At 35.2% G+C, this 11,725-nt stretch overlaps 1 protein-coding gene across 1 annotated transcript in view; it reads left to right on the top strand.

Annotated features, from left to right (window-relative positions):
- Positions 1-11,024, top strand: part of LOC110463322 (collagen alpha-1(I) chain-like) — a 13,728-nt gene extending 2,704 nt beyond the window's left edge. The window contains exon 2 of the mRNA XM_021517826.1: positions 10,980-11,024. Coding sequence (XP_021373501.1) covers positions 10,980-11,024 — 45 coding nt within the window. The remainder of the gene's footprint in view (positions 1-10,979) is intronic.
- Positions 11,025-11,725: the final 701 nt, after the last annotated feature.

Raw genomic sequence — 11,725 nt, 5'->3', positions numbered from 1 at the left:
AATTGAGGTTTCTCTTGTGAAACCAATTTCTATTATAAATACTTACCACAGTCATTAGGTGAGTTCCCTCCCAGCCTCCCCTTGTCTCCTTGGCTCTTAAATCACGTGCGTGAATACTGCCGTCTGATTGGTGGGTTTCCCAGGGGTTCCCCATGGGGGGAAAAAAATCATTATTTACGTATGTAAAGAGCCAAGTAAAGTTGGAATATGCATTATAATGACTGTGGTAAGTATTTATAATAGAAATTGGTTTCACAAGAGAAACCTCAAATTTGAAAGTATCTTTTTTTGAAACATTAGTGATATTATTATTGATATATTTAAATCTGACTGGTAAAGGCAATCTGGAAACCTGGAAAACCTTTTACCTTTAAACATTCGAACACCGCTTTGTTGGTGAACGTTAAAATGGTTGTTAAATTCAGTGGCACCTGATACCTAATTTAAGCTTACACATGTTTATCTAAATATTTTTCATCAACCAAACTGATGTTGAAAAATAGACAAAAAACAGAGCCTCTATCATACATGTTATTCATATGTCCAAGGAAAATGTCTTTTAATCTACAACGTTTGCAGTAAATAGTGGTAAATTCATTTCTCAATGGTAGTTAAGTGATATTTCGTTTGAGATAATCCTCTCAGAAGTCAGTAAGGAATAAGTGATGATTGCTATGATTGTAACAGGTAAGAAATAAGTAATGATTACTATGATTGTTACAGGTAAGGAATAAGTAATGATTACTATGATTGTTACAGGTAAGGAATAAGTAATGATTAATATGATTGTTACAGGTAAGGAACAAGTAATGATTACTATTATTGTTACAGGTAAGAAACAAGTAATGATTACTGTAATTGTTACAGGTAAGGAACAAGTAATGATTACTGTGATTGCTACAGGTAGGGAATAAGTAATGAATACTATGATTGTTACAGGTAAGAAATAAGTAATGATTACTGTGATTGTTACAGGTAAGGAATAAGTAATGATTACTATGATAGTTACAGGTAGGGAATAAGTAATGATTACTGTGATTGTTACAGGTAAGAAATAAGTAATGATTACTATGATTGTTACCGGTAAGGAACAAGTTATGATTACTATGATTGTTACAGGTAAGGAATAGGTTATGATTACTATGATTGTTACAGGTAAGGAATAAGTAATGATTACTATGATTGTTACAGGTAGGTAATAAGTAATGATTACTATGATTGTTACCGGTAAGGAATAAGTGATGATTACTATGATTGTTACAGGTAAGGAATAAGTTATGATTACTATGATTGTTACAGGTAAGAAATAAGTAATGATTACTATGATTGTTACAGGTAAGAAATAAGTGATGATTACTATGATTGTTACAGGCCATACAGTGGGCTCTAAATCTAAATCCGAGTTAACCTAGTGGTCATGTGTTCCGAATTAACCTTGTGGTCAAGTGTTCCGAATTAACCTGCTGGTGATGTACCTTGTGGTAATGTGTTCCGAATTAACCTGGTGGTCATGTGTTCCTAATAAAACTAGTGGTCTTGTGCTTTGAATTTAACTACTGGTCCTTTGTTCGGAATTAACCTATTTGTCATGTATTCCGAATTAACCTATGTGTTCCGAATTAACTTATTGGTTATGTGTCCCGAATTAATCTAGTGGTTATGTGTCTCGAATTAACCTAGTAGTTATGTGTCCCGAATTAACCTAGTGGTCATGTGTTCCGAACTAATCTAGTGGTTATGTGGCCCGAATTAACCTAGTGGTTATGTGTCCCGAATTAACCTAGTGGTCATGTGTTCCGAATTAACCTGGTGGTGATGTGTCCCGAATTAACCTGGTGGCTATGTGTTCCGAATTAACCTAGTGGTCATGTGTTCCTAATAAAACTAGTGGTCCTGTGCTTTGAATTTACCTACTGGTCCTGAGTTCGGAATTAACCTATTGGTCCTGTGTTCCGAATTAACCTAGTGGTTATGTGTCCCGAATTAACCTAGTAATCATGTGTCCCGAATTAACCTAGTGGTTATTTGTTCCGAATTAACCTAGTGATCATGTGTTCCGAATTAACCTAGTGGTCATGTGTTCTGAAGTAACCTCCTTGTCATGTGTTCCAAATAAAACCCGTGGCCCTATACTCCTTGCTTAATAAGGGGTAATTTGTCCGAAGTAACCCCCTTATCATCTGTTCCGAAGTAACCCCCTTATCATCTGTTCCGAAGTAACCCCTTGTCATGTGTTCCGAAGTAACCCCTTTGTCATGTGTTCCGAATTCATCTAGTCGTCATGCTTTCCTGCTTAAACTAAAGGCGATGTAGTCCAAATCTGCTTAAGGGTCATGTGTTCCGAACTAAACTTTTGGTTAAGTGTTCCAAATTAAGGTCATGCCTTCCTATTTTTCCTATTAACTTTCTGGTTATGTGTTCCGAATTAAACAAATAGTCATGCCTTCCTATTTTTCCTATTAAACTACTGGCCATGTGCTAGGGATTAAACAAATGCTGATGTGTTCCAGTTTAATGTAAGAGTCATATATTCTTATTTAATGTTATGCACCTGTTTCTATAAACACTGTCAGGTGTTTTTTTCCAGATTTCGAGAAAACAGTAAAACACGGTAAATCTTTGTTATCGTCATATACCAAGTTGAAAGTCAATACACAAAAATGGCAATAATGCCTATTTTAGAGCGTAGGCGTACCTCTGTTTAACCTGGTGTAAGAAGAATGTGGCCGGGTGGGTGTTTCCTTCAGCACCTATTTTTAACCCATTGTAAGAATAATGTGAAAGGGAGGTGTGTCGTCCTGTTCAGGTAATTCTACGTAGCCGAAAGCGGCCGGTAGAAAACTCCCATTAGTCAAATGTGTTTATCTGACATTTAACTTATTTAGGTACAGTTTTCACACTTTGTAAAAAGTGTAAACTGCCATTACATTGTGTCAATTCATCAAAAAGATAGATCCTTTTGACTTTCATAAATGATATATAACTATAGTACGGGGGAGGAAGGGGGAATCAGGATAACATTACGAAAGCTGAGAAGGGTGTCCTACGTACGATGCATGAAACTGGTGAGCCATCAGCATGTCTTGCTTTATCATTTGGAGGAAAACAGCCATACATCGTGAGATTCTTATTTCGTTCTGACTTATATATTGCCTTCACAACAAACTATTTATCCTCGATACTCCAGGGGAGTGCAGAGAACGAAAGTGAGCGTCACCCCTGGAGCATCGAGAATGCGTAATACTTTATTCACACACACTATACATGCAGACAATTAATTCTCAGGAATTGCTTTGCACAGGATTTAAATTTGGCTCACAGTTGGAATAGTAAAGCTGGCCAAATGATGTGACAAGTTTATCAGTATCAACACAGCTGCAACAGGGGCCAAGTGCATGCCAATGTTTGGGAAAACAGAGGGACAGTCAGTTCTTCTTTTGATGGACATTTGAATACAGGATTTTCACCATCATATCAACACTTGTACAGTAGATTTGCTTTCACCATCATATCAACACTTGTACAGTAGATTTGCTTCAGTTTTATAACTGCCATTCTTACTACCTACATGTGTAGTAAATCTATGCCACCACAATCCGAATCAATTATCTGAAACGTGTGATAGATCAACGACAACGAGGAAGGGAGGGAGAAGATATAAACTACCACAATAACCAACCACCACCTATAATTAATAACCAACTACCAATCACCACCTATAATTAAACCTACTACATGTACCAATCACCACCTATAATTAAACCTACTACCAATCACCACTTATAATTAATAACCAACTACCAATCACCACCTATAATTAAACCTACTACCAATCACCACCTATAATTAAACCTACTACCAATCACCACTTATAATTAATAACCAACTACCAATCACCACCTATAATTAATAACCAACTACCAATCACCACCTATAATTAAACCAACTACAAATCACCACCTATAATTAATAACCAAATACCAATCATAGATCACCACCTATAATTAATAACCAACTATCAATCACCACCTATAATTAATTACCAACTACCAATCACCACCTATAACTAAACCAACTACCAATCACCACCTATAACTAATAACCAACTACCAATCACCACCTATAATTAAACCAACTACCAATCACCACCTATAATTAAACCAACTACCAATCACCACCTATAATTAAACCAACTACCAATCACCACCTATAATTAAACCAACTACAAATCACCACCTATAATTAATAACCAAATACCAATCATAGATCACCACCTATAATTAATAACCAACTATCAATCACCACCTATAATTAATTACCAACTACCAATCACCACCTATAACTAAACCAACTACCAATCACCACCTATAACTAATAACCAACTACCAATCACCACCTATAATTAAACCAACTACCAATCACCACCTATAATTAAACCAACTACCAATCACCACCTATAATTAAACCAACTACCAATCACCACCTATAATTAAACCAACTACCAATCACCACCTATAATTAATAACCAACTACCAATCACCACCTATAATTAATAACCAACTACCAATCACCACCTATAATTAATAACCAACTACCAATCACCACCTATAATTAATAACCAACTACCAATCACCACCTATAATTAATAACCAACTACCAATCACCACCTATAATTAATAACCAACTACCAATCACCACCTATAATTAATAACCAACTACCAATCACCACCTATAATTAATAACCAACTACCAATCACCACCTATAATTAATAACCAACTACCAATCACCACCTATAATTAATAACCAACTACCAATCACCACCTATAATTAATAACCAACTACCAATCACCACCTATAATTAATAACCAACTACCAATCACCACCTATAATTAATAACCAACTACCAATCACCACCTATAATTAATAACCAACTACCAATCACCACCTATAATTAATAACCAACTACCAATCACCACCTATAATTAATAACCAACTACCAATCACCACCTATAATTAATAACCAACTACCAATCACCACCTATAATTAATAACCAACTACCAATCACCACCTATAATTAATAACCAACTACCAATCACCACCTATAATTAATAACCAACTACCAATCACCACCTATAATTAATAACCAACTACCAATCACCACCTATAATTAATAACCAACTACCAATCACCACCTATAATTAATAACCAACTACCAATCACCACCTATAATTAATAACCAACTACCAATCACCACCTATAATTAATAACCAACTACCAATCACCACCTATAATTAATAACCAACTACCAATCACCACCTATAATTAATAACCAACTACCAATCACCACCTATAATTAATAACCAACTACCAATCACCACCTATAATTAATAACCAACTACCAATCACCACCTATAATTAATAACCAACTACCAATCACCACCTATAATTAATAACCAACTACCAATCACCACCTATAATTAATAACCAACTACCAATCACCACCTATAATTAATAACCAACTACCAATCACCACCTATAATTAATAACCAACTACCAATCACCACCTATAATTAATAACCAACTACCAATCACCACCTATAATTAATAACCAACTACCAATCACCACCTATAATTAATAACCAACTACCAATCACCACCTATAATTAATAACCAACTACCAATCACCACCTATAATTAATAACCAACTACCAATCACCACCTATAATTAATAACCAACTACCAATCACCACCTATAATTAATAACCAACTACCAATCACCACCTATAATTAATAACCAACTACCAATCACCACCTATAATTAATAACCAACTACCAATCACCACCTATAATTAATAACCAACTACCAATCACCACCTATAATTAATAACCAACTACCAATCACCACCTATAATTAATAACCAACTACCAATCACCACCTATAATTAATAACCAACTACCAATCACCACCTATAATTAATAACCAACTACCAATCACCACCTATAATTAATAACCAACTACCAATCACCACCTATAATTAATAACCAACTACCAATCACCACCTATAATTAATAACCAACTACCAATCACCACCTATAATTAATAACCAACTACCAATCACCACCTATAATTAATAACCAACTACCAATCACCACCTATAATTAATAACCAACTACCAATCACCACCTATAATTAATAACCAACTACCAATCACCACCTATAATTAATAACCAACTACCAATCACCACCTATAATTAATAACCAACTACCAATCACCACCTATAATTAATAACCAACTACCAATCACCACCTATAATTAATAACCAACTACCAATCACCACCTATAATTAATAACCAACTACCAATCACCACCTATAATTAATAACCAACTACCAATCACCACCTATAATTAATAACCAACTACCAATCACCACCTATAATTAATAACCAACTACCAATCACCACCTATAATTAATAACCAACTACCAATCACCACCTATAATTAATAACCAACTACCAATCACCACCTATAATTAATAACCAACTACCAATCACCACCTATAATTAATAACCAACTACCAATCACCACCTATAATTAATAACCAACTACCAATCACCACCTATAATTAATAACCAACTACCAATCACCACCTATAATTAATAACCAACTACCAATCACCACCTATAATTAATAACCAACTACCAATCACCACCTATAATTAATAACCAACTACCAATCACCACCTATAATTAATAACCAACTACCAATCACCACCTATAATTAATAACCAACTACCAATCACCACCTATAATTAATAACCAACTACCAATCACCACCTATAATTAATAACCAACTACCAATCACCACCTATAATTAATAACCAACTACCAATCACCACCTATAATTAATAACCAACTACCAATCACCACCTATAATTAATAACCAACTACCAATCACCACCTATAATTAATAACCAACTACCAATCACCACCTATAATTAATAACCAACTACCAATCACCACCTATAATTAATAACCAACTACCAATCACCACCTATAATTAATAACCAACTACCAATCACCACCTATAATTAATAACCAACTACCAATCACCACCTATAATTAATAACCAACTACCAATCACCACCTATAATTAATAACCAACTACCAATCACCACCTATAATTAATAACCAACTACCAATCACCACCTATAATTAATAACCAACTACCAATCACCACCTATAATTAATAACCAACTACCAATCACCACCTATAATTAATAACCAACTACCAATCACCACCTATAATTAATAACCAACTACCAATCACCACCTATAATTAATAACCAACTACCAATCACCACCTATAATTAATAACCAACTACCAATCACCACCTATAATTAATAACCAACTACCAATCACCACCTATAATTAATAACCAACTACCAATCACCACCTATAATTAATAACCAACTACCAATCACCACCTATAATTAATAACCAACTACCAATCACCACCTATAATTAATAACCAACTACCAATCACCACCTATAATTAATAACCAACTACCAATCACCACCTATAATTAATAACCAACTACCAATCACCACCTATAATTAATAACCAACTACCAATCACCACCTATAATTAATAACCAACTACCAATCACCACCTATAATTAATAACCAACTACCAATCACCACCTATAATTAATAACCAACTACCAATCACCACCTATAATTAATAACCAACTACCAATCACCACCTATAATTAAACCAACTACCAATCACCACCTATAATTAAACCAACTACCAATCACCACCTATAATTAAACAAACTACAAATCAACACTTATAATTAATAACTAACTACCAATCACCACCTATAATAAATAACAAACCACCAATCACCACTTATAATTAAACCAACTACCAATCAACACCTATAATTAATAACTAACTACCAATCACCACCTATAAGTAGTAACCAACTATCAAAAACCACCTATAATTGATAACCACCTACCAATCACCACCTATAATTAGTAACCAACTACCAACCACCACCTATAATTGATAACCACCTACCAACCACCACCTATAATTAATAACCAAACATTGACGCTACACCTACACAGATAAATGTAATGTGTAACACTGTAAGCACAAAATTATTTAAGTGACATAAATATGTCAGATTTCCCTCTCCCTTTGACGAGCATGTAGTTTATATAAAAACAACACATGTATTTATTACGTTGATCACTTGTTGCAACATGATGTATTAAGCAAAATAAAGATACATGAATCAAGGTACCAATATATATTATAAATTAATACAAAATCAATTAATTTATCCATTAATTGAACACAATACGAATCCATTTAGTTTTGCATAAAGACATAACAAACACCAAACATTCAGGTTGGTCTTTGACCCAGGACCCGTGGGATTAAACCAGTCGTGGCTAGACTAAATATTATAGACCAGACAACACCAGACATTGATGTTGGTCTGTAACCCAGGACCCATGGGATTAAACCAGTCCTGGCTAGACTAAATAGTGTAGACCAGACAACACCAGACATTTATGTTGGTCTGTGACCCAGGACCCATGGGATTAAACCAGTCCTGGCTAGACTAAATATTGTAGACTAGACAACACCAGACATTTATGTTGGTCTGGGACCCAGGACCCATGGGATTAAACCAGTCCTGGCTAGACTAAATAGTGTAGACCAGACAACACCAGACATTTATGTTGGTCTTTGACCTAGGACCCATGGGATTAAACCAGTCGTGGCTAGACTAAATATTGTAGACCAGACAACACCAGACCATGTTTTATTGTAGCTCGAGGATAACAGAAAGCATACCAAAATACCTGTACAATATAATTCAAAGTAGAAATCAATACAATACCAACGAATTGTAATGGAATCAGTACTATTGGTATTTAATAAACTTCAACTCTAAATCGGGGAACGTTAATTTGTCTAGCGTACAAAAGTGGATAAGCCTCCAAGGGAAAGGCCGCTATTTTCCCTACACCTCTACTTGTTTTATATAGGAGGCCCAAGCTCTATCAGATTATACTCTACACCTCTACCTGTTATATAGGAGGCCCAAGTTCTATCAGATTATACTCTACACCTCTACCTGTTATATATGGGAGGCCAAAGCTCTATCAGATTATACTCTACACCTCTACTTGGTTTATATAGGAGGCCCAAGCTCTATCAGATTATTCTCTACACCTCTACTTGTTTTATATAGGAGGCCCAATCTCTATCAGATTATACTCTACACCTCTACTTGTTTTATACAGGAGGCCCAAGCTCTATCAGATTATACCCTACCCCTCTACTTGTTTTATATAGGAGGCCCAAGCTCGATCAGATTATACTCTACACCGCTACTTGTTTTATATAGGAGGCCCAATCTCTATCAGATTATACCCTTCACCTCTACTTGTTTTATATAGGAGGCCCAATCTCTATCAGATTATACCCTACACCTCTACTTGTTTTATATAGGTGGCCCAAGTTCTATCAGATTATACTCTACACCTCTACCTGTTATATATAGGAGGCCAGAGCTCTATCAGATTATACTCTACACCTCTACCTGTTATATATGGGAGGCCAAAGCTCTATCAGATTATACTCTACACCTCTACTTGGTTTATATAGGAGGCCCAAGCTCTATCAGATTATACCCTACCCCTCTACTTGTTTTATATAGGAGGCCCAATCTCTATCAGATTATACCCTACACCTCTACCTGTTATATATAGGAGGCCAAAGCTCTATCAGATTATACCCTACACCTCTACCTGTTATATATAGGAGGCCAAAGCTCTATCAGATTATACTCTCCACCTCTACCTGTTATAAAGGAGGCCCAAGCTCTATCAGATTATACCCTACACCTCTACTTGTTTTATATAGGTGGCCCAAGTTCTATCAGATTATACTCTACACCTCTACCTGTTATATATAGGAGGCCAAAGCTCTATCAGATTATACTCTACACCTCTACCTGTTATAAAGGAGGCCCAAGCTCTATCAGATTATACCCTACACCTCTACTTGTTTTATATAGGAGGCCAAAGCTCTATCAGATTATACTCTACACCTCTACCTGTTATATATAGGAGGCCCATGTTCTATCAGATTATACCCTACACCTCTACCTGTTTTATATAGCAGGCCTAAGCTCTATCAGATTATACTCTACACCTCTACCTGTTATATATAGGAGGCCAAAGCTCTATCAGATTATACCCTACACCTCTACTTGTTTTATATAGGAGGCCCAAGTTCTATCAGATTATACCCTACACCTCTACCTGTTATATATAGGAGGCCCATGTTCTATCAGATTATACTCTACACCTCATCGATAGCCCTCCTGAAATCCGGGTGCGATTACATTTCTTAAAGTTCTTTGTCGGTGTGAATATTTAGTCTTACATTTATTATAATATTTTGTTGTTTAACAATATTAAAATCAGAACAAATTATGAATTTCACGATGTCTCCATGTGAAGAAAGCACGACATACCGATGGCTTTACAGTGTAACAACATTGCCCTATCACCAATTATTAGACACTCTTCTCAGCTCTCGTAATTCTGCGTCTCTTCTCTTAAGTGTTTATGTTCTGAAAGCAAAACATTTATAAACTGTCCTGCATGAATAGACAATGTGTCATGGCAGTTTACACTTTCTACAAAATGTGTAAACTGCCCCCATATTATTTGTCAAAACGTCAGACACTACATTTTTCAATATTAGGAGTGTTCTTCCGAGCTGGACAGGGCAAGTCATCAACATCGTTGTAACATGATCCTAGTTATAAAAGGGTGGTATTTTCGCTGAAAAGAAAAATACTAGTCTCAAGGGGTAAGTACTGTACAACCAAATTGTAAAAGTCATCTACTGCTGTAACATTGTATTATTGTTATATTGTAGATGCTGGATCAAATTCTGTACAGTGACGAATACATAGGAGATTGATATAGGCCTAGCCCGTTATCTTATCCATTTATATATGTTTATTTATATATATAATACATAGGAGATTGATATAGGCCTAGCCCGTTATCATATCCATTTATATATGTTTATTTTTATATACTAGTGGGGCGACACCTTAAGGGGTGTCACAGATGGAATGAAGTGTAGAGGGCAATAACTCTGTTTAAACAGCTATTCAACAAGAAATTGAAGAAACTGTTAGAGTGTTTTAACAAATTTGACCTCTTTGACCTTGAATAAGGTTCAAAGGCATTTCCTTTTGCAAAATTTGTCTGGTACAATGCTGCTGTGAAGGCAAAGAAAAAGAAATGGACAAAAATTTACGTTCGGACCAGGTGAACTAACAAGAGTGGTGTAGGGCGGAACAATATACGCCTGTCGTATGCCATATAGTGTTATATATTAACTTGCATTAAAAAAGATTTGCATCACCTTAAGAGTGGCTAGCTAGCTATATAAAGCATGCTATAAATCTCACCTTTCACTACAAAGTCAATGTTCGATTTTCTTTAATTTTCTAACAGTTTGAGGAAAACAAGTAATCAAAAGATTAGTCTCCAACTCATTATATTAACACAACTTGATATCATGATTATGAAGCCTACCAAGTTTCGAATAAATCGATAGAAAACTGTAGATCTCCGAACAAGATTCAAGTACTAGAAATAAACAAAGGGCAA

The sequence above is a fragment of the Mizuhopecten yessoensis genome, unplaced genomic scaffold, assembly GCF_002113885.1.
Source record: "Mizuhopecten yessoensis strain PY_sf001 unplaced genomic scaffold, ASM211388v2 scaffold10889, whole genome shotgun sequence".
Taxonomy (NCBI): Eukaryota; Metazoa; Mollusca; class Bivalvia; order Pectinida; family Pectinidae; genus Mizuhopecten; species Mizuhopecten yessoensis.
This window is presented reverse-complemented; position numbering and strand designations above follow the sequence as displayed.